We start from the raw sequence: 24,853 nt of genomic DNA on the forward strand, positions 1-24,853 counted from the left end.
GCCATTTTATGTGCAAACTTTTTCCACATTGCCCAATAAGCCACCCTTATTGCACTGTTGAATGAGAGAGATTTTCCATTGCCACTCCTCCAGCTAGTTTTGAATATGTTTCAGCACAACCCGCTTTTTTCCTGGCGGCTCCAAACACACTGAAGAAGCGAACAGAGGCAAATTCAGAACCCAAGTAAGCTGCCGTCGATCAATCCGCTGTACGGAATCTCCGTAGCATATGTATTTCATAAACGTAACACCTGTTAACAGCCGTTGATGCCTGTAGCTAGTTTAAGTATTTACTTTTGCGTATAAAATCACCGGTTATATACGTTGCGCGATGGTATTTTTGTGTCGACCGTGCCCGATGGTTTAGCGGACGCACCACCGCCAGCGCGGAGCCCGATCCGCAACAGTCCCCGGTCACTTGTGCGTGTCTGACCTCTGCGCTGCGTCCAGGGCAGCCTCGGCGGCGACCAGCGGCGGCTCCGGGCCGCTGGACGCCCCTGCGACGCCGGAGGACCGACTGAGCGGCGCGGTCAGCCCCAGCGCGCGTGAGTTCGCCCCCGCCCGCCGCCACCCGCCGCCGCCTGTCGGCCCCCGCACGGCACAACGGTCCGCGCCGGGTGTGGAGGCGTGGCCTGCCGCCCGGCCGTGACCCCGGCAGCGGCGCTGGCCTCGTGACCAGCGTCGTCCATGACCGTTGGTCTTCATTCATGACCGTTGGTCTCGAGGCAGACCAAAACTGTTGGAGTAGGACACGCAGAGGGCGATGAGTGGACATGACTTTACCGCGCAATTACAATGCACCATGTTAGGACATTTGCTAGCACTATCGAACTTGTGCCCAGCTGCCATGCCTTTCAGACAAGCGTCAAATACTAATTTCCCGCACCCAGGTGGTTCAGGAATGTTCACGCTCGAGGACCATTGCTGTATTTGTATTCGCCAGCTGTACGCACCCGACTGTCGTGAGCGGCGGTGGTTTGCGAAATTGCACTACGTTAAATAGCGCAGAGATTAGAAAAGAATAGACTCGAGTTGGCTGTGGGGATAACTGTAGCGAACAGGATAGACTTCGGCTCGAGTTGACCACTGGTCGCGTCCCGTGTTGTCGGGGTCGCTCGCGATGCGTGACGTCACATTACAGGACGCCCCGGTCGTCGATCGTGGAGCAGAGTGGCGCCGTCGTTAAACGGTCGCCTTGTCCGGCGAAAGCGTTCACGAGCTCCAGTCCGAGTCCTCTAGTGGTGGCCTTCACCTGCTCTCACGAACCCTTGGCGCGTCGCTCGCGGTCGGCGGCGACGTTGGCTCATCAGCAGACTTCGCAGGCACACCATCACGTGCCTGGAGCGCTCTGTTGACGCTCTGTGCTCGTTGTGCAGGCTTCGCAGGCGCACCACCACGTGCCTGGAGCGCTCTGTTGACGCTCTGCGCTCGTTGTGCAGGAGTCCAGGCGCCCAGACTCTCCTCGTCGAAGGCGCTCAGTCGACACGAGCGCAGGCGGCGGAAGCTGCAGGCCCTGCTGGCGGTGGTGCTGCACAATGACAGGACGCGGGATGGAGGCAAGGTGGGACTGCCCGTTCGCCATGAATGGCTATAATTAGGACTTATGGACGCCACTACTTCATGGCTGTGTAGAGCCCAGCTGAACTCGATTGCTGTATGGCGGTGGCCTGGTTTTAATATGCAAACATTCCGATCATCCAGTAACACCACGGGATGGGGAATACCTCTCCCAAAAGGAACAGCGTGAGGAGTTTTTGGAACAAAATAATACACACGCCAAGGACGAAAATCCAGGCTTTGATACAGTCTGGCACACAGTATGGTGTGTCACCTGAGTCTACGGTGACCACATCTTGCGCTGATGTTTAAATGCGGCGACAGGGAGCGGCCTCCGGCGAGCACGAGTGTCGGGCGGGAAAGCGGCCCCCGACGGCAGGCTCCTCGGCGGCAGACACGACACAGGTAGGCATTGTGACGTCACCGGCGCGAGAAAGGAAGCTGTGACGTCACGGACGAGTCCACGAGCTGTGAAACCACGGATAAGAAGGATAGTTGTGACTTCAGAAGTGCAATGGGCTCACAATTCTGCTTGCTTTTCACATGAGGACTGCACAGTATGCGAGCATTCTCCAAATGGTTGTTTCGATCCTTTCATTGGACGCTGCCGACTCCAGACCAGCAGTGCCACTGTTGTTTCCCTGTTGTGTCACCAATATTATCTCCCCACTGTGCCGTGACCACCTGGACAATACCTGCCACGGGACCAGAAGCCGCCGCCTCGCTACGGTCGAAACGAAGGCCGGCAGCGTTAGTTGGCAGCCTTGTGGACTTGGACGCGAATATCTCATATATGTGTGCCGATTGGGTGCTTTTAAGTAGCCCTTCTAGCTGTATCCCGAACGAGAAGCTGTTAGGGATGGAAATGCTAGGGAAAGTTAATGCATATATATATATATATATATATATATATATATATATATATATATATATGCGATGAGGAGTGCATGCTAGTCGGAAATCTCTTTGGAAAGGGTTTTCAACGCCTCCTAGGCCCCGCGCCCACGTGACAGCACTGTGCGCCTGTCGGCTCCTGCTTGCCGTCAGCAGCGCCGTCTGACCGCTGTTCCAGGCGGAGCCGTCGGACGAGATCAGCGCCGACGACTACCAGGCGATGCGCACCTCGCTGCGGCGGAAGCGGAGGAAGGAGGTGAACGGCGGCATGGCTCAAAAAGTCACTCCCGTGGCTGTGTATCGGACTGACGCTGCGACTTGCCCATGATAGTTGACCCCTTCATCGACCCGATTGGAGCTAATGGCCGGACCTACGAGAAGGACCCAGTTCATAGGCACAGCCAGCACTGCAGCGCTACGAGTGTCAAATCCGTTGTGTTTCTGGGTTCCGGGTTGCGTTTGCGACCTGACCCGGTGACCTGATCCGTTGGTGACCTGACCCGGTGACCTGTTCCGTTCATGACCTGACCCGGTGACCTGTCCCGTTGGTGACCTGATCCGGTGACCTGTTCCGTTGGTTACCTGACCCGGTGACCTGTCCCGTTGGTGACCTGACCCGGCGACCTGTTCCGTTGATGACCTGACCCTGTGACCTGTTCCGTTGGTGACCTGACCCCGTGACCTGTTCCGTTGCAGCGGTGTCCGGAGTTCCAGCTCTCCTCCACGGGCGACCACGCCTCCCTGCTAATGGCCGCCCACAGCAGGACCCCCATCTTCATGCGGGACGTGCAGACGCTGCTGTTAAACGCGGTCGTGCCGGACCACGCGCCCTGGCCCACCAGGTCCGTACCACCGAGACGTCCCGATGGGGGCTCAAACATGCCTCTGACGCGGGGACGGGGTAGGCATGCGTGCGCTCTGGACCACCAGGTCCGCACTGGATCTGGACCTCCCGGACTCGGGACCCGGGACCTCCCGGACTGGACCCGGGACCTCCCGATAGGGACTCAACCACACCTCTAACGAGGAGACCGGGCGGGCCTGCGCGCCCTAGCCCACCATGTCCGTACTGTCGAGACGTCCTGATAGGGACTCAGGCATACGTCTGACGCGGTGACCGGGCAGGCGTGCGCCGCGCGTGCTCGGTTTGCAAGCTCGTTACTGCATACTACAAGGCGTAAAATGATTTCCAGCGTGGGATGGTGTCTCTGAGCTTGCGGAAACCTGCACAGTCGATCCCGTGTGTAATGAAGCATGACACTCGTTCTTAGAGACGTTGTAACATAGCATGATATGGACATCTCTGATAATGATATCGCACCACAACCGAGCCCTAAACGCGGTTCGTTTGGCGCCCTTGTTCCTTCAAGCATCACCTCGGCCACCATTTCCCTCCACGTGGTGTGACGTGCCGCTCCTGCGCACCGACAGGTGGTGCAACCTACTGAACGCGGACCGGATCTCCCGCACGGTGGCCATGGTGGTGGACGGCCTCTCCCTGCGTGACCTCCAGCTACACCAGGACCTGATGAAGTCCACGCTGACCCTCTTCCCGCATCAGGTACGGCGTGGACACGCCTCCGACCCATCCCCCCATCGGACTCTAGGGGGCGTCGCAGCTGCGCTGCCTTATTTGTGTATCGCTTTTTCATACCAATGGATGTAATCAGCTTTCAAATATGTATTCACAAAGATGATGATAGCAGTGAGTGCACTTGAAGTATGTTGATTGATGATGATTGTATGTTGATTTCACTCTCTACACTGTCGTTCCGGTAGGGGTTGGCTGCCATGTTGCCCGCCTTGACCCGTGGTGCTGACCCCAGGCACGTGACTGATGAGGTGCGATGCGACACGAGGTGCCGAGAGACACAGCTACCATTCACCGCTCTGTTCAGGTAGCGATGGCGGGGCACGATCCTGACGGTTGACGCGAGATGGGCGCTGCCGCAGACGGAGCTGATCTCGCCGGCCCACTACGGCACCAGCGTAGCCGAGGAGATCCTGAACGTGCCGCTCAGCATGACGCAGAAGCACCGGCTCGTTCAGCGTGAGCAGCATAGTACACCCCAGCGCTCGGGCCTGGCGTGCCACTACCCATCATCGGCATGTAGAAACCCCCCGGCCTCTCCGGTCCCGATAACATCACGGGATGGGGCTTGAGTGGCTGTGGAGGTGCTCGCGATCGGCACATTTGGGCTCGATTCCAGCCAGAGGGAGCTGCCTCTGTCCCACCTCCACACGAGCATGGCGACACTTAGGGTTCGCTGATACATGGGGCGTGACCGGAGGCGTCCCACCGACCGTGAGGTCATCCAATGACTGATCACGTCCTGCCGTCCGCCGCGATACATGGGGCGTGACTGGAAGCGTCCCACCGACCGTGAGGTCATCCGATGACTGATCACGTCCCGCCGTCCGCCGCCACAGAGCTGGGGAGTCTGGACGGAGCCGTGCAGGCGGGCCTCATCCACCGGCAGTGGGGCGACACCAGCGCCCCTGGCGGCGGCGGCAGCGATCTGCCCCAGGCGCTGCCGCAGCCGGCGGCCATTGGGCGCACGGCGCTGCTGCTGGACATCTCGCAGCTGATGGAGGAGGGCTACCCGCTGCCTGGCGCCGGCCTCTACAGCAAGGCCTTCCGCGGATTCGTGCCCACCAAGGACAAGTACAAGCCGGTTAGTCTGGGGCTGGAGTGGGAGGGACACTTTGAGAGTGGGATGATTTGGTTTAGTGGGTGACATTCCGGCGGATGGTAACTATTGCAATGCCTCAGAAAATGTCTGAAGATTTAGGAAGATGCAGACGTCACAGGTGCCCCGAGACGTGGATGTGCTCTCGTGGCAAGGTTGTGTTCGAGATGGTAGGAAATGGGGAGGGCACGTTGCCGTCGGCGGTAGCCAGTTATCACTTGAGAGACGCAAGCAGCAGACATTGGGGGTTCGGTTTTGCTGTGCAGTTGTGCGTGTCACGCTCTTGACATCGACACGATTTGGCCAGGTAGAAGGGCGTCGGCTGATGAGGTCTGCGCCGATCGTTTGCTCCGTCCTCACAACACCGACGTCGCTGACCTGGAGACTGCGATCACACGAACGCGTCTGAAGCAACGGCGTCGTATTCAAGCCCTCCCGCTCAGAGCAGCGTGTCGCTGAGGCGCCGGCCGGCCGCTGGTTCCGTGCCGTGACGGCCCGCGCTGCCTACCCCAGGTCACCGACGACTCGCCGATGTTCGCCGTTGACTGCGAGATGTGCCTGACGCGCGAGGGCAGCGAGCTCACCAGCATCTCGGTGCTGAGCGAAGCCGAGGAGCTGGTGTACGGCACGCTGGTGCGGCCCGACAACCCCATCACCGACTACCTCACCCGCTACTCGGGCATCACCGCCGAGCGGCTCGAGGTCAGCCGCCGGCCAGCTGTGGAGGGGGAGGGGCGGGCAGCGCCCTGTCGTGGACCGCGCCGCCTCTGCGGCTGTGGGGCCTGCGGCGGGCGCCGTCCGGGGATCGTGTGTGCTTGAGACGTGGCCACCGGTTGTTTTTTCAAGAGGGACGCAGGTGCGCTTGTGCACGCGTATTCCGTAAATTCACTGCTTCGCCGGAAAACAAGAACAAAAGCACTTGGGAGCACTCAACATGGCATGCACACACCTATAGTTTAGTTTAGACCAGCAAGAGCATAATGTGGCTAAATACATCTGATTTGGTGGGTATTTCGAAACAAAAGAGCGTCACTGTAACAGATGAACACGACTGCAACGAATACTTTGGAACGAACATCTGTAAACATGTTAATAACGCAATCCTTGCAGCCATGTGCGATTTGCCACACTATGATGTTAGTCGGCCTTATTCAATGCTTTTATGGTCGCGGCGATTGCATTGTTGCATTTACTGCCTTCCACCAACGGCGCGGCTCTTGGGTGACAGGCCAATCGCCGGGCTTGTCTTACATCAGCTCGGATAGCATTCCGTGGAACTAATCCTGTTTACCCTCCTCCGCCGCCGCAGGGCGTGACCACGAGACTGGAGGACGTACAGCGTGACCTGCGGCGCCTGTTGCCGGCTGACGCCATCCTCATCGGCCAGAGCTTTAACAATGACCTGCGCGCACTCCAGGTGAACTTCTTGGCGGAGGTCGCATCTGGATGGTGGTGGGGGTAGGCCAGGGTGCCCTCCAGGTGGACATCCGGGCTGAGATGGGGGCAGGTCAGGGGTGTCGGGTCAGCCCCCCCCCCCCCAGATTCGTTGAGGGCCGGCTGAGATCAGATTAGTTTTATCCGATTATGGAAGGATATGTGGGCTCAGGAGATCAGCTCGGACCATTTGATTGATTGAGCTTGAGTCCTTGCTCAGACCGGTGTGTTGATATTCGGCCACTTGAGCGGCAAGGGAGGCGATTGTTCATCCTATCGCACCCCGACTCGCGGTGTTTCTGGCTGTTGCTCCTCCCCTGACTCAAAATTGGCCAATCAGCATCGAGCCGGGCGGCGGTCGACCCGAAATCAAGGCGCCTCCGGCTCGACAGCTGGGACGGGCAGGACAGACGGCGTGGCTCGGGGTGTCGGAGGGCAAGGGATTACCAGCCAACGGATTGTGCGAGACTGGAGACCACTGGGGAGCTAGAGCTCCGGCGGCATCAAGTTATATTTACCTCTTGCGCACACTGCTGAGTGCATTTGGGACGCTGGCTCAGACTTGTACGCTGCGCTTCTTTGCTGCTGACATTCATGAGTGCAGAGCAAGCTGCAACCCGCGGGAGGCGCGGCGTAGAGCGACGGGAGATGGCCGTGCTTCTTCTGGCCGCAGTGGCGCGATCTGGCCTCAGCCAGCGAAGCGGAGCAGACTCTTGTCCCTGCTCATAAAGGTTTACGAGCAGATACCCACGCCCCTGCAGGGCTATACAACCGGTTCTGAAGCGTTTGCGCCGCTTACGCCTCTATCCCGTCGGGCCGCAGGGTGTGTGCCGTTCATCACCGTGACGTCATCAAAGGGCGGCTGCAAAGTCAATACGCAGCAGAGATTGCAGCTCGTTGCTGGCGACGGGTACTCATCCAAGGCAACTGTTCTGTCATGGGCTGCGGGATGGTGAAGTTGGCGGTGTTGTGGAGGACAGTCATCTTCAAAACAGGGGTTGCGGCGTGGCCGGACCGTGTCTTGTGACGTCACGTAGCCGGAGGCACGCTGACGCTGACAGGGGCGCACCCGTGGTGACGTCGCCGCCTTGCCCCGTCAGATGATGCACCCGTACATCATCGACACCAGCGTCATCTTCAACATCACGGGCGTGCGCCACCGCAAGACCAAGCTGTCGCTGCTCTCCTACATGTTTCTTGGCGAGACCATCCAGGTGAGGTCCTCCACCCCTCCAAACGCCCGATACAGGTGAGGTCCTCCACCCCTCCAAACTCCCGATACAGGTGAGGTCCTCCAACCCTCCAAACGCCCGATACAGGTGAGGTCCTCCACCCGCCAAACGCCCGATACAGGTGAGGTCCTCCACCCCTCCAAACGCCCGATACAGGTGAGGTCCTCCACCCCTCCAAACGCCCGATACAGGTGAGGTCCTCCAACCCTCCAAACGCCCGATACAGGTGAGGTCCTCCACCCCGCCAAACGCCCGATGCAGGTGAGGTCCTCCACCCTGCCAAACGCCCGATACAGGTGAGGTCCTCCACCCCGCCAAACGCCCGATACAGGTGAGGTCCTCCACCCCGCCAAACGCCCGATACAGGTGAGGTCCTCCACCCCGCCAAACGCCCGATACAGGTGAGGTCCTCCACCCGCCAACAAACGCCCGTCACTGTCAGACAATCGAGGCGACAACACGAGAGAAATCCTTCGGCCCGATTCCAACGGAGCGCCGCCCGCGTGCTGTCAGCGTCCCGTGCCGGTCCCCACCGCAGCGCCACTTCTAATCGCCTCCGTCGCCACAGCACAGCGCTCCTCCCCCCCCCCCAACACACATTACAGAGCCCCTCCTCTCCCCCCCCCCCCCCCCCAGAACGACGAGACGGGCCACGACGCCACCGAGGACGCGCTCGCCTCCCTGCGCCTGGTGCAGCGCAAGCTGGCGCGCGGCTATGCCTACGGCGACGCCGCGCAGGGCGGCTACGTGCCGGCGATGAACGGCACCGGCCCGGAGCCGGCCGACGACGGCGCCCTGCCCGCCGCCGTCAATATGGACGGCTACTACACCAGCCTGCTCAGCCGCATGGACGAGGTCGGCGTCACCAGTGAGTGAGCCGGGGATGGGAGGGGAGAGGGGGGTTATGGACGGCTACTGGAACACCCCACGGTCGTGTTGATTACTTTGCAGAACCGTGCGAGCGCCGGTATTATATATATATATATATATATATATATATATATATATATATGCATGTTTGCATGCATGCATGAAGGTATGTGTGTGTATTCATACATGCGTGTGTGTATTATACATACATACGTATATATATATATATATATATATATATATATATATATATATATATATATATATATATATATATGTAGTGTGTGTGTATGCATGTACACATGCCTGTATGTATGAGTGTGCATGAGAGCTGGTATGCACATCCTGGTGGTCTGCGAGCATCAGAATGTTATTGTGAACATCGAATGCATATAATCTCGTCCTTTTGGTACGTGCAGTGCCTTCAATGAGCAGAGCTTGCCAAGTTGAGACCATTAGCATGTGTCGAGTCAGTGCGCTCCTGATATGGCGACAGTATCAGTTTGTCCATCTGGAAGTATGCCGTCCACACGGCTGATCCGCATGAGCAACGATCCTTTTGACGAGGAAGCCGATTCCATACCGTGTATCGCTGCCGCTCGCTTATCCTGTCGGTCGGCTCACCGATGTGGGCTTGAGTTATGGGCGGCTGCTATCTCCCCCCGCTGTTCGGCCCGTCCTGCATGCACCTGCCGATCTCGCCAGCGCCGGTCACGGTCGGCTGTCATGGGCGGGCTCCGTCTGCTGCCGCCGCCGGCTCTTGCATGGCCGTGAACTCCGGATGAGATGGTCGTCAGATTGGGGGTTATGGGCGGCTACTGCCTGCTTAACTGCGCGGAGGAGCGGGTCGTCATCAGTGCATGCTATTTATGTTGTGTCACCAGCTCCGACTCCGAAAACGCGGCGCGATTACCGCACGCGTTTTCGCAGCATCATTGGAACAGAATGACACGGCATTCGGTCAGCCTTATGACACACCACACGTTGTAACTTCAGCGAAACCCTCGCCGCCTTCCGCTCCGCCGCGTCGCGTCTGTCGCGCGCGCCGTTTCCGCCGCCCGGGAGTGCCTGACGCCCCGTTCTGGCGGCAGCTGCGATCGTGGCAGTCTGGTCCGGGCGCCGACATCTACCGCGTGGCCTGCGAGACCACCAATCACCCGTCCCTGACGCTCAAGCAGGCGCCCAGCAACCGGCAGGTGGGTGCGCTGCTTGCTGCTGGCCTTGGGTCTGCGCCGCCGCCGCCGCCGCCGCCGCCGCTGCCGCCGCCGTCGTCAGCTGTGCTGCGGCGCCTCGTAAAGCTACATGGTGTCATCAGTCCTTGTGGACGCATAATCGCGCTGGGTGTACACCAAGACGAGCTGTATTCGAGTGATTGCGCTGTTGAATAAAAGATGGTTGCGTGGGCCATAAGACCGAGCGGTCGGCGCGGTGCAGAGTGCAGAGCGTCGTTACATCGGCGGCATGCCAATTTATATATATATATATATATATATATATATATATATATATATCTATCTTTTCCGATCAGACAGTATTATAAAGTGGAACGGGGACTGCAGAATGGAAGGTTCATTGCAGTGGTCAGGATGAGAGGCCAGGCGTCACGATCGGACGTCGCGAGATCAGGAGCACAGGAGCGTCCCTCTGTGCCTGCCCCCCCCCCCCCCTCTAGGCCGCGAGCCCAGGAGCAAAGGAGCTCCCTCTGACCCCCTCTCCGCGCCGCGAGCAACACAGGTAGCGTTCCTCTGACGTCCCCCCCCTCTCCGCTCCACGAGCGTAGGAGCGTCCCTCTGACCCTCCCCCTCCGCGCCGTGAGCAGGAAACACAGGAGCACCCCTCTGATGCCCCCCTTCCCCCTCTACGCCGCGAGTCTCCAGGAGCGCAGGAGCTCCCTCTGAACCCCCCTCCCCGCGCCGCGAGCAGCACAGGAGCGTTCCTGTGGCGCCCCCCCCCCCCCTCCGCGCCACGAGCAGGACGACAAGAGCACCCCTCTGACCCCTCTCCGCGCCGCGAGCAGCCACAGGAGCGTTCCTCTGACGCCCCCCCCCCCCCTCCGCGCCGCGAGCAGGAACACAAGAGCACCCCTCTGACCCCCGTCCGCGCGCGAGCACAGGAGCACCCCTCTGACCCCCCTCCCTCCCCGCCCCGGCAGGCGTGCGACCAGGCGGGCGCGGCCCTGGCTTCGGCCGACCTCACGCTTCTGCCACCTGGAGCTGCGCGACCGGCTGCACTGGTCGCTGTCGGAGGAGCAGGCGCGCCGCCACCTCCGCAAGCTGGACAAGCGTCTGCGCCGGCTGTACCGGGCGGCACCGCCGCACACGCTGCTGACGGTCGTGTGCGCCGGTGCCGGAGGCCAGACCTGGTCACGTGGAGAACGGCGTTTGTCTGACGGCTGTCAAACAGGTGAGCCTTGGCGGGTGGCCAACGCGGGTGGTCGGGTCTGAGGTGAGTGTGACAGGTGGGTGTTGGGGTGGGGCTCTGTGGGTGGATTTTCTTCTGATGATCTTCCCAGGGGCTTTGCGCTGATTTAGACCACTTTCCGACGAGGTTAGCAGACTGACAAGTGACTTTCGACAAACACCATTTGACGCTATACTTATGTTTGGGACATTTGACACGAGGGCGTGGCGATGAAGACTGCCGGTTAACGCAGTGTTGCACCCACCCGGAGGGGAGCGAATGACAGACGCTCTGTTGGCGTGCCAGACCCTCTGTTGGCGTAGCAAACACTCCGTAGGCATGCCAGACGTCCTGTGGTCGGGACAGACGCTCTTTGGGCGGATGACAGACGCTCCGTGGGCGTGACAGACGCTCCGTGGGCGTGACAGACGCTCTGTGGACGTGGCAGACGCTCTGCTGGCGTAACAAACGCTATGTGGGCGTGACAGACGCTCTTTTGGCGGATGACAGACGCTCTGTGGACGTGTCAGACGCTCTGTGGGCGTGACAGACGCTCTTCTGGCGTAACAGAGGCTCTGTGGGCGTAACAGACGCTCTGTGGACGTGATAGACGCTCTGTGGCGTGGCAGACGTTCTGTGGGCGTGACAGACGCTCTGCTGGCGTGACAGACGCTTCTGTGGACGTGACAGACGCTCTGTGGACGTGACAGACGCTCTGTGGACGTGACAGACGCTCTGTGGACGTGACAGACGCTCTGTGGACGTGACAGATGCTCTGTGGGCGTGACAGACGCTCTGTTGGCCGTCGATCATGCCTCGTCATGTCATGCCATGTCCCCTGTTCTTGAGTGAGTGCCTCTAACATGCACGCCGCACGGTATCCGTCAGTCTGGAGGTTTCCGAAGTTAACAAACCCAATGCCTCTTTGAGGGCGGCACGACCACCGCAGGGTGTCCCGCTCTTTAGGATAGTTAAGCGCGCCTCCTCGCGCAGGGAACCACGATACTGCCGACTTCCCGTTCAATTATCGCAATGTGCGTCCTTCAGATATGCGTGGTGGAAGGTATGGAAGTGGTGTCACGCGCTTAGCTGCGTTTTCGGCGAGATGATTTGTGCGAGCGGCTGTTAGTCAGCTCTGTTACAATAGCCGCCCTTCACGACTGGCTGCTGTGGCGCCTCTCCGCAATGGCCGCTCGTAAAGGGCTGCTGTCGTCCCAGCCGGCGGGCCCGCCACTCCGTGTCGTCCCCTCACCGACCTCGCCCCCTGCGCAGGCTGACGGGGCGGAGGGCGGCGAGGCCACGGACAACGAGGACGACACAGACACGCAGAGCTAGCGACACTACCAGTCGCCGGGAGGCGGCGGTCCACTCGGCGGCGAGCGACGAGACGAGCCTGCTGTGGATGAATTCGAAACTATGGGGCCCCGGCTGTGCCCAGGCGTCCCACGGCATGCGCATGGGACGCGTTGAGTTTGTTGCTGGTGAAATGTCGCACGCGGTGGCGCTGTCTTTGTGCACGTTGCGTGCTTTTAGCGTCGGTTGAGGCCGTCTTTTACTGGCGTTCCACCCACGGTTCGCCGCCTGGTATGGGACAGGGCGGTACAAAATGCCTGTACAATACATGTTTGGTGCCCGCATCGGTCGTTTAGGATTGGATGAAGTCAGACTAAAATAGACTAAAATGCATGGTGTAATGCATTGATCAATGCTAATGGATGATGATTGATCAATGATGATGAATGAACTGCAGGCCGTCCAGAAGACGGTCACACTCGGATCCGGATGAGCCTGTACGTTGACCTGACCCGGGCCCCATCTGTCGGCCTTTTTGACACCTGGGCCACCTTTTGACCTGGTCCGGGCCCGTCCTGACCACACTGGCCCTCCCGCTGCGGTCGCTTCGACAGGCTGATGCTAGTGCGCGATCGCCGCGGACGGGGGTCGAGTCCGGCCGCTGGTCATCCCGCTGCGGTCGCTTCAACAGGCGATGCTCTGCACGACCGCCGCGGACGGGGTCGAGTCCGGCCGCTGGTCACTCCCCGCTGTGGTCGCTCTCTTCGTGACCGCCGCACTGGGCGGTGTGGCCAGCCATATCTGCGGCCTCGGCGGGGCTTTGGAATGTCCACGCGGCGCTCAGATTCCGTCGGGGGAGCGGGAGGGGGGGGGGGGGGGGGGGCTTGTAACGCCGGTGAAGCCGACCTGGCGACGTTCTTCGTCGCCAAACGCCGTCCGCCGCGGCTGACAACGCGTGACGTCACACGCGTGCCGGACGCACTATGAAGGACGTGGGTAATTCTAGATATGCGCAAAAAGCGGAAACAGCAGATCCAGTCAACTGAGAAATAAAACGCGATAGTAGCGCTTTGGCTATGGTCATTTCGTGCATTTCACTTAGCGCTCCACCATTCCACTGCGCAACGTGATCATTTCTCCGCCGTGGAGCGGCCGTGTCTTCTATGCCAGGAGCAATGTTTTGAAGGCTGACTTGAAACTTTTTCCCTCCCCTCATTGAACGAAGGGCGGAGCTGGCGCGTCACCATCATCCTTCTGGGGAAGGCCGTGAAAACCCCAGCGGGCCGATCCGAGGGGGGGGGGGGGAGGGGGGGTGGGCGAGCTCTGCGCTGGTGATGTCTAGGTGCGAAACGGCCAGTGTAGTCAACGAACCCGAAAATTCGAAATATCATCGTCGTCTATAGGGTGTCCTTCGTTCTCATCGGAGACGCTAGCTGTCAAACCGTCAACCCGAACATCCTCGAACGCTTGGGGGCTTCCACATTGACATTGGGCATGTTTTTGGATGTACTTGGAGGTCGCAACGCTGTAGCCGGGGGCTTAGACGTTCATCGGCGAAATGCCCCCGGCCACTCAGCGGCCTAACACATTGGGTTCTTCCTGTTCACTTGGAGGGTCCTGCGTGCTCGCCAGAGGCCAGAAAACCTGTCGGGACGCTCCCGATCGCTTAATGACCTGCCGCGTCAGTCTCAGTCTTGGTTCTTTCCGTTTGTTCGGAGCCCCCAGCGCTGTTGGTGATATTATGTGATGATGTACCCTCGGACCCTCGATCGCTCGATCGCGGGGCGTTCACATTTGTCTGAGGCTGTCCCATCTTCTCGGAGATCCTACATCGATTCGTTAGACACTCTGTGAGATCTTAATCGAACGAGAATCATTTATTATTGACCCGATTTTGCAAGTCACGCTCAGTGGTATTTTTAGCTTGTACTGAGCTGAGAAAAAAAGATAAACTGCTCCATGCCATCTAATGAATTGAAGCTCGCTCACGTTGCGGCTTTCCAGTTGATGGTCATCCAGTTTCTGTCACGGCTTCGATGGGCATAGACTAGTGCCCTATATGGGCACTTTCGATCGCTCCGGGGCCCTCCACGTTTGTGATTGACTCTCCACAATTGCTCGCAGGGTTTTATGCCTTTCGGAGTCGAATGTGTCGACTTATCAGGAAAAATAGTTTCGGATGTGGTTTGCGGGTCCGGCAGCGTTCTCATCAGTGATGAGTGATCATTGTTGAGAACGTCATCAAAGCGGGCTCCTCTCGCGTGGCCACTTCCGCGGTTTTGTCCTTGAGTCCTGTCCTGATGGTGGGTCCACGTTCGCCCACGCCTTTTCCATCAGCTGCCATGTTCCGTGAATACTGGTCCGTGATGTGTGGTAGATGGTCCGCCCAGGTGCTCCCATGTGCGGGGTATGCACCCGGAACTGCATGCGGCCTTCATTCACCTGATCATCAGTGCCCCAAACATTATCAGGAACAGAGTGTGAAAACAGATCACAAAGGGTCTATGGAGAGAACAATGCCGCACCCCGGCAATTCAGCTGAAATTCTGGACACCTGCCCGGTCATAAACTAAAGTGAGTATAACAGGCAGATAAAAGTACTGGTAGCGAGAGAAAAGCTGTTCCCGGATGTGTAAAACGACAAATTTAGGATAGCGGCAGGTCGCCCACAAACTTGTAACATTATCACATAATACCATGTTTATAATACTAACACTTGGACCATCTATATATTCTTTGAAAGTAGAATGGATATCGCCAGTAGCCATTGAGCTTTCATTGTCTTGATCATTGTGATTGTGTGTTGATCATTGTGATTTCATTGTGTTGATTTTTTCCACTTAGCCGCTTAAGTTCCGCTGGCATCAGACAACGCTTAGCTGAAGCTAGTGGAAGTCAATGCAGTGATGTAGAACACACGCTGTGCCTGCGAGTCCCGAATTGGACGATTCCTTGTAGATCAGGAAGTAGGCGACATTTAGTGTTAAAACGTGTATCGCGTCTTTGTGTATGATGGATAGAGATGTTTCCCTCGTGAGGTGTTGAAGGAGTTTTTGCAGGGGCGGATCCAGCCTGGAGTCGTTTTTTTGGGGGACGGGGGGGGGGGGGGGCAACCGTTCGTCGCTAGCTGGCTGGTGCGGGATCCGAGGTCCAGTGCATGGTGCCTCTCGCGAGTACCTAGTAGGGACACCATTCAAGCACCAAAATGCTTTTGAATCTTCTATATACAGCATGCACTGTTTACAAAGCTCGTAGCATAAGCCGAGTATGACTAAGCCGCGTCAACACGCGTTTTGTTTTGATACTCAAATCGCTGCGAACTTTTCTTCATGAAGTTTTTCCGAAACGGAAGGAAATGTTTGACACCGCACCATCAAAGTTAAAACAGACAGTAAGTAGACGAAACTTTTATGAAGTTCTGGGAATATATTTGTGGGGCCAAAACATACTCTCAGAGTTTTGGGGAGATCATGGCCCCGTGCCCCCCCCCCCCCCCCCGCTTCAGGATCCGCCTATGGGAGTTGGTGACATTGAGCTGGCTCAGCTCGCTACCGTCCCATGTCTTCCCCTCTCGCCACAATATCCCGGCCTTGATGCAAGGACATGCCACAATATCCTGGGCTCGATGCAAGTATATGCATGTACAGTGTAATCCCCAGACCACGGCAGTAGTTTTCTAACGCGGTTTTGAGGGCTGATCAATGCAAAATTATGCTTCTCAAAGTTGGAGGGGGGGGGGGGGCCTTTCCAACTGAAAAGGAAATTACACCCCTGGCGCGTGCTATCTAAAGGTTACCAGGTATTATGACGTCATAGAAATATCACGTGAGCACCAAAACTCATTGTCTGCGTTTTCTTCATTAGCATAAAAGCATGACCGCGTATGTATTCGTAATTGCACCGATGTTAGATTGGGTGTTCCAACGACAAAAGGCAATTGGCTAAACATCGGTTTCAATAGTCTGATAGCAAACATGCTGACAACCGGCGTTACAGTCACCTGTTGCCGCGCGGTATTGACGCCGCAGCCGACACCTAGCGGCGGAAGCCGGGCGTGCAGAAACGACCGTATACACATTATATATATATATATATATATATATATATATATATATATATATATAAGCGTATTGTGTTGGGAAAAATGCGCTCAAAGGCTTTGGAAAATCATTTAAATTACGTTCAGGGTAGTCCCGGCCCACATTTCACCAGGACAGCTTCTAGATTGCACTTTGGAATTGATTATTAGTGGCGCGCAGCAACACGAACAATCGATAGTCCACCATGACGTCAGTGCTGGCGTGTAAATGTGAAGAGGCGTTCGCTTTACGCTCAGGTAACGCCATAACGGTCGCTGTTGTTAAAACTCAAGCTGGCTTTGAAGACCGTAATGGAATGGCTATCCATGCCTTAATCTGCCCAGGACTCAGAGCAGAGCGGCACGACTAATGCATACGTGGCAAAGCACTTTGGATATGGCAGCACCGTGACAGATCACGGTGTTGCCATATATATATATATATATATATATATATATATATATATATATATATATATCCAACGCGTTTCACGCAGACAGCGCCGTGACATGTTTGTAGAGTCCGAGTCGATTCGGTTTTGAGAATTATTGAGACTAAATCAGACTTCCAGATCCCGGCCGTTCGGAGTAAGGACAGTCTTTTCCCACCGGATCACGCTAAAATCGATCGCAGGTTTGAGTGTATCGTTAGCCACTACCAGTGTGCCGTCGCTCCGGGATCTGCATTACAGATGACGCCCAACGGTGTCCATAACGTACAACAAGGGAAAGTTGCCCATCATGTTGTGTCAAGGTGAAGATATGCGGTCCGCCAGTCTGGTGTTCTGGACGTCGGTGGTATTGAGACGTGTATTAGCACCGATGAGGACGGGAGATGAATTGTTGCGAAGCGTCATTCCGACAGTAGTTCAGCTAACGATTGTCCTGCTCATTGCAATTCAGTTTGAGGCAGTTTATCCGAAACAATAAATGCAACGTACTTTACAGTATAACTTCAAAGACAAACGATGCAATGCATCAGTCTCATTCAACTTCATGCATACTCATTCACTCACCATGCCAGGCACGGTTCGTGCTAAAAGCTCACTACAGCTGGCAGTGTGAACTCCGTCGTCGTCAACCAACTGTGCACACTGGGAAGCCGCCGCCAACCGTAATTACCTTCGGAGGGACTGGCTGTTGAGGCTAGACTGTTGGGCCATCCCCGGCGGCGAGGAGGGAGAAGGGGGGGGGGGGGAGGGGCGGGCGGCCGAGCTGTGCGGCCCCCTCGTCGCCTCCATAATCGGCGGCGGCGGCGGCGGCGGCGGCGGCTCCAGCCCGGGTCCGCCAGGCGGCCGGGCCGCTGCAGCCCCCCGCCGTCCCCCTAATCGGCGCCATCTGACGCCGGCGGCCGGGCCCACGCCGTTGGCTGGCCTTGTCGAGCCCTGGCGCCGCGGTCTCACGGCGGCGGACAGCGGCCTGCTGCCGGGCCGGCACGCGGCGGCCGCTGACGATGGCAGCGGCGCTGGCGCGCCAGTCCATCGGACGCAGCGTGGCTTAAGTGTGCTTAACATCACCGTAACTTAAGTGTGCTTAACATCGCCGTCACTTAAGCGTGGTTAACATCACCGTACCGCCTTTAAGTGAGTGTGATTAGTGTCAAGGCCGTTTAAGTAGGGTAAAACCGTCCCGTGGATGTAGCTAGCATTTGTCTGAGGCATAAAACTGTCCCGCGGATGTACTGTCGCAAACTGTACTGTCGTGGATGTACTGTCGCAGTGCGACATTTGTCTGAGGCGAGGTGACGTCGTTGATCAACTTAGCTGTCTGGTGCCTTTCTGTCCATGGATTCCTGTGAAGGCATATCTTCGTCGCACACATTAGTCTCGCACGGTGCAAGTTATATGTTGTCAAATTCGTCGGTTGCGGTGTATCCTAATTATCTGCTTTTTTAGGGGATATTTGCACTTTACGTCGCATAGTTCTACAGACCTTTAGCTTTTCCATTGACCACAAAAATGAGCGGGAATATATAGCAGGGATTTACATGAACCACTATGATGACCAAACATCCAGCGGGCAGATGGCCTGGTCTGGCCGGCTGAAATCTCAGACAACACACTTCGTTCGGCAATCACTACCACATTGCTTTCATTCATGTCCGGCGTCAGCACGTCACACCAAGCACCACCTCGGCTGAACAGCCAGAAGAGGACACCTTGAGCAGGGACATGCAATGCACGATACCTATCTGATCCTCCATGACCTGAGGTGCTACAAGCCCATCATATATAAGTCTCGCATTATCCATGGTGAGCATACAAATAAGACAAGATTACGGATGAATTATGGCATGAAAGCATTGGGTGCACAGCTCCACATGCCTGGCCCGCCGTGGCGTCGTACATCACACGTCTGCCAGTCATCATCAATGCCTTGCAATGTCGCAATGCCGATGCCTTCAGTCATCAACAACGAAGTGAAGTGGAGCCGATGAGGGCCACCATTCTCCGCGCATGGCATTATGCCGTGCGACTCCGCAGAAAGGAATCAAGGCCCTAAACGTAATAGCGGGGGGCCAGGCATGTGGAGCCAGGGCCAGCGTAGCGGGCCCTGCTGCTGCAACCACGCGGCTACCACCGGCCTCAGAGGGAGCTGCGAGACGCAGGTCCGGGGCCCGGTAGCCCCAAGTACACTGAGCAGGAACAGGTCAGGGGATGGGGCTTCCGCCGATGGCGTAGAAGCTTTCCACCAGTGCACTTCGCCGCTAGCTTTACAAAGTCTTCCGTGGCCGACGGAGTAGCTAGATCCACAAGGCCGTATAATAGTGGGTACTGTTTTCCAATTGACGCAGTCGGCGTTGCCGTGCAACGCCGCCGCGCAAGCCGGTGTGACTTTGTGACGTCACCGCCTAACGTTAACGAGCCGCCAGCCCGACCAGTTTCTCAAGCTGCGATGATGACCCCCCGCTAGATCCGCTAACCGTGGGAGTAGCGAAGTTTTCATCGTTCAGTACGAGCTTCGCACGTGACGAAGCTATTTCTCTTGCCGCCGCGCCGCCGCAGCCTCCAGCTTCGCTTGGTTAATCCTAGGGCGGGGTCGCAGCCGGGTGATCAGTGGTTAGCGGGGCAGTCCCACGGTCTAAGCTGGGCTGTTTCCCCAGGTGCAACTCTATCGGGTGGTGGTTTATGCCTGAATGCCGGTCTGCATCATGACACATCACATTTTTTGAAGGTCACCTCAATCCCCTCCACGACATTCATCGCTTGGTAGGAGGACACTGTAAGGCGGAGCTTACTTTTATCCAATGCCGCGTGTGTATCTATTCCTTTGTTAGTATCGCTCCTATTACATCCCCCTCCCTCACCATGTTGCAGTTCTTACTCCGCATAGCAGCCGGGCCGCTATACATAAGCCAGAAAGCTAGCGACAGGTCAGCCCACCAGGCAAGGCGCCTGCGCGCACAGGTCGCGCCGCAGGGGGGGGGGGGAGGGGCAACTGCGGGCCCCGCCGATAACAACGGACGACGTCCCTGTGGAAACGCAGCACGTGCTCCGCGATGACTGGGCTGTACACCCAATCCCTAAAAGAATGTTCACAGCAGGAGCCAGCCGGACAGCGGGGCCTCCTGGGGGGAGGCCCCGCTGTCTTGGCGGGCTTTCCGAAGGGAGGTGGATGGTACCGAGCTGAGCGAAGCCATTTGCGTTGGCACTCCCAGCCTGCGGTGCAGGTGACAACACTAGCATGCCACAAAGCCGGCAACAACAGGCGAGTGTTTTGCGGTTCAAATGGCAACAACGGCGAGTATTTCGCGGTTCAAGTGCGTTTCGTCGTTCTGATGTCTATCCACCCCCCCCCCCCCCTCTGGTCACAATCTTCAGCAGGCACAAAAAGATGAAGATGACGGTCATGATAATGTTAATGGTTGTTATTAGCACCATTATCAATTCAGGCATGTGTCTGCCTCCCAGTGTTGGTTCCTGGTTCCCACTTCTCCATCATAACAGCGATACCCTGGATCCTGGTTCTGGTTTGTGGTTTCATAAACACGAACGCCAGCCTTCTGGATCCTATCAGCTGGTTTGCAAACACCAGACATTGGTTCCCAACCCCTTCAGATGCATGTGTACATGGGGAACTAGTAACTTGTCATTTCCGTGACGGAATGGCACGATCTTTCAATTACGGGCAGAGACCAGGTACCAGGAATGATGTGATAACATAGACGGGTGCAGCTTTATCCTCCAAGTAGTCCGAGCATAACAAGACTTAGTATACTTTGAAAACCTGCGTCCTTTTGTATCAACTGGTGGTTTCTGCACCAGCTTATTTTTCGTTAGGAACCGAATAGAACAACATCGCCTTGCGTTTCGTGAAAATTGTTGAATGTGGTTACATCACAGGGTGCCATTATAGGCACAGATGACCATCACCAGATCACGAACGTTAACTGTTGTAATAAGTGCGTGAACAATAAAACGAGCGCTGAGAACAGTCGTCGTAAGATGTCGGAAAAGCTAAGATGTAAGATGCTAAAAGCAAAGGTAAGAAAAAAGAAGCAAAGCAAAGCAGCAATACGAATCCAATGTTACAACCCGCTCAGGCACGATACAAGTAGATATAACCGATGTCATGTAATGTTGAACATGCACAACATTGCGTAACGGTTTTAGGCGCCGCGCCGGTGGTCTCTATCTGATGGGCGTCAGTTTTTATACACGGAGTATTTATTGGTCGTCCACCCGGATTCTCCGTCTCTTCCGGATTCGGCGGTTGTTTACGCGGTGCACGGCTTCTTGCGCGCTTGGCCGCGGCCGCTGCGACTTCGGCTGCGACTGGCGCAGGCGGAAGTGCTGGGATTAGGTCGGCTGCTGCCGGGTCGTGCCGTCGGCGCTTGTGCTCCCCAGGCTTACGTCATGCCGCTGTGGGGAGATAAATGTGCTGACTTGCCGTTATCGCAGCGGACCGCGCTCTGAGGCTGCCGCACGAAGGGCAGCAAAGCTGGAAACTACCCTACCCACCGGATCTCCGCGAACACGGCGCCAACGTTGGTATTTCTGGTCGGCGAGAAAATTCCGCTGGAAATGGCTGGGTTTCACGTAAGACCGTTTGACTTCTGCACATATTTTGCTGCCGGGTGCCGTACCCTTTTTGTTCGTCCTTATTTAGCATGTCCTACATATCCTAAAAAGTGTATATCACGATCCCACAACTCCTGTAAGCACGAGATGAAGAACAATATTTATTTTTGACGCTAGGTTCCTTCTTATTTCATCGGCATTGATGAAAGATCGGTGGTGATAGCGTGCAGCTAGAAACGCCCGCATTGAACTCACCGTGCGTTTGGTTCGCTTCCACCGTTAGGTCGGCAAGGCCAAATTTTGAGATCGCTGTGATCTCTTTTGGTTCATATTTTCTACTGGCGCTGAGGCAGTACAGGCGGCAGCTCGAGTCGATCTGTTGCATTCGAAGGTCCAGCCATCTGCGAGAAGTGCATGCACGAATAGTCGCCTGCCACCTATCGTGGATTGAGTGACATCCTACTGGGTGGGTACTGGGAGGCAGTGCATGCATGCATGAGGCGCACGCACGTTAAGAGCCGCATGCCACCTATCGTAGATCGAGCGACATCTTACTGGGTGGGTGCTGGGAGGCAGCAGTGTGTGGAGCAGCAGCTGACCGCCTCGGGGTACGCCATGACCCAGCCTCAGCGCCTATCGAAATGTTGACTCTCAGAGGATATGTCGGACGGCTCTAGCCGTCTTAAGAAAATAACATCGGAATAATGGGATTAGAGCATGCTTTCGTGCCGGCTGAATCTCCCTAGGACCGCGAGTCTTCGAAGGTAGGTTACTTTATTGGGTGGACCTCGGTTGCTAACTGAGACGCTGGGCGGATCCTCATCATTTCAAAACGATTCTATTAGCTCTGCGTTATGCTTTGGAAAGAATGAACACATCATATCCGTTTGCACTCGGAATTGTTCTGGGTAACGTCTTACCCCTGACCACTTTTCTGATTTCACGCTGCTTATATCATGCCTAGTTTTGCCAAACCTGTCATGCAGTGGCTACTTGGGTGGCAAATGGACCCATGAATCCAAATGATTTCATACCTCTCAGGTAAAAAAGGCGTCACATCCAATCAGCGCATTCAACGTTGCTGGTTTGTTTCTCAGCGCCCTGCTGCGATGTCAGTATCAACATTCAATGGACCAAGCCTGGTCCGGTGGTCCAATAACTGGTCCGCTTGTTTGATCGCCGATCGGATGGTTCAATGGCTGGTCCGATGGTCCGACGGCTGGTCCGATGATCCGATGGCTGGCCCGATGATTCGATGGCTGGTCCGATGGTTCAGTAGCTGCTCCGATGGTCCGATGACTGATCCGATGGTTCGATAGCTGGTCCGACGGTCCGATGGCTGCCCCGATAGTCCGACGGCTGCCCCGATGGTCCGATGGTCCGATGGCTGCTCCGATGGTTTAGTAGCTGGTCTGACGGTCCGATGGCTGCTCCGCTGGTCTGATGCTGCTCCGATGGTCCGACGGCTGCTCCGATGGTCCGATAGCTGGCGCGATGGCCGGGAGTCCAGCAGAGCGTTGCCAATGGCCGTGATCACATGTTGCATCCCGGTTGTCGACCGGACGCTTATGCTCCTTAATATCGCAGACCGCTTGTTGATTACAAGCAATCATCGCCGTCTTCATCATCTGGCACGTGCGAGGAAGTCTGACATTGAAATATGCAGTGATCACAACGACACTCGGCTTCTTGACGTGCTCAGACGTTCTGCCTTATCCGCGGCGCGGCAGAACGTCATTGCGATTTGAATACGACTGGTGCGTATCACCGCGTGCGAAGAAGGCACTGGGCCGTGATCTCACTTCATGTTAAAGCTTAAATTTATCCTCACGATGATGCATGGGAGGAATGGACTCGAGCAAGAGACTTGGCCCTTCCACTTCTTGGAATGAATCTATTTCATCATATTTTTGGTGTTATTCGCGGCATCATGCTGCCTACCGCACAGTGCAACCGCTTGAACATACGTGGTGTAGTGCCTTTGACGCCAGCTCTAGGTATGTTGTCCATGTCCTTTGGGGAAGTAAGGCTGTGGATGATTGCATTTCGCTTTATAATGCTATGCGACTAAATTGCATTAATTAGTCGGATAGCGGGAGTCCAAACTGCCAAGAAAACAAAAGATAATAATTTAAAGCTCTTGTGTTCTTAACCACTTCAGTGAGTCACATCAAAGTCATTATTATGACACACAAAGTGTCACTTAAGCATTAACTTGCACTATGTTGTACTTCACAGCGTGATGCAATGCGGCGAGCAAGACTTGTTGAACTTGCGATGCCAATATCGACTCATCCGTTGAGGAGCACTAACCCTATGCTCTTAGTTACATCGGTCAGTTCAATGTTTAGCTAAAACTTGCTGAATAAGGCTGCAGAAGCTCACTTAACTGTTGGATGATTTCATGTATTTGCGCTTTGCAGCTGCTTTATGGATGGAGTATCGGAATTCTTGTAAGAAAAAAGCAATATACAGGGCTCGTGTCGTCAAAGCTCGCCGAGTGCGACGCTGCGGAGAAGTCATTCAGGAATTGCCAGCATATCCGCATGCCGGATGGGCATTACATCAGTTTTGAGCAATTCTTTGAGCTGGGCCGTTACACTCCCCAACAGCTTACAGACCTCTGCAGCTTTCAGCAACAAGAAGCCCGATCCTCTATACGGCGTGCGATGTGAATCGTTGGTAACTGGCATGCCAGGTATTTGACCAGATTCTCTGCAACCTTGCAAAATCGCCGTGACTTGCTCCCCCCCCCCCGCCCGATCAACATGGAAACGAGAAGCATCTCAGCTGTAAAAAGCAGCTTCAAAGAACATGTCGGAGCCGCGGAGCCGGGTCCACGGCTCGACGGGGTGGAGTTGCAGCAGCACGAGACAGATTATAACTTGCGGAGGAAAGGAAACGAACTGTCGTAACGATAAAAGAGTGTGTCGATGAACGCATCTGCAGATCACACGACGACTCGCACTACCTTACACAAACCGCGGATCTGCCTGCTTTTGACACTTGTAAGAATTACTGGCAAAGTTCAGCAACCAAAGCGAATGAAGATGTGACACCAGCTGAATGATTGAGACAAACGTACCGGTCACCGCCCCGAACAGACCCCAAAACTGTCCAATGTAAAGGTCCGTCGGTAATGGACAGGACAATACGACAGAGAAGTTGCTCCATTAAACTGTTAACGGAGCATGTCACATCAGGCTGTCAACAAATGACTCAATTAAACATTGAACTATGTATGGACAAGTGGCTTCATCAGACATTAAACTATATGTGGATGAGTGGCCCCAATACACTGCTATTTAGCGTCATTTTCGTGATGGCAACTGACAGCTTCCCATCTGCCACCCCCTCGCTTGTCCCACATCGCAAAAGCCGTTT

General features: G+C 56.0%; 1 protein-coding gene and 1 long non-coding RNA gene across 2 annotated transcripts; both read left to right on the forward strand.

Annotated features, from left to right (window-relative positions):
• Positions 1-138: 138 nt before the first annotated feature.
• On the forward strand, positions 139-9,779 carry LOC119114119 (RNA exonuclease 5-like; the record flags this gene model as incomplete). The annotated part of the gene is made up of 14 exons (XM_037238333.1): positions 139-184; positions 451-545; positions 1,440-1,561; positions 1,882-1,962; positions 2,630-2,707; positions 3,148-3,293; positions 3,883-4,012; positions 4,405-4,501; positions 4,882-5,126; positions 5,655-5,843; positions 6,451-6,558; positions 7,676-7,789; positions 8,444-8,675; positions 9,769-9,779. Coding segments are annotated over exons 5-14 (1,308 nt in total), but the record flags the coding sequence as incomplete, so codon positions are not given.
• Positions 9,780-11,036: 1,257 nt separating this feature from the next.
• On the forward strand, positions 11,037-12,714 carry LOC119113661 (uncharacterized). Its single transcript, XR_005095916.1, has 2 exons — positions 11,037-11,080; positions 12,350-12,714. It is a non-coding gene; the product is annotated as an uncharacterized LOC119113661 (long non-coding RNA).
• The last annotated feature ends 12,139 nt before the right edge of the window (positions 12,715-24,853 follow it).

This window comes from Pollicipes pollicipes, unplaced genomic scaffold (assembly GCF_011947565.3).
Source record: "Pollicipes pollicipes isolate AB1234 unplaced genomic scaffold, Ppol_2.1 Scaffold_7262;HRSCAF=8765_pilon_pilon_pilon, whole genome shotgun sequence".
Taxonomy (NCBI): Eukaryota; Metazoa; Arthropoda; class Thecostraca; order Pollicipedomorpha; family Pollicipedidae; genus Pollicipes; species Pollicipes pollicipes.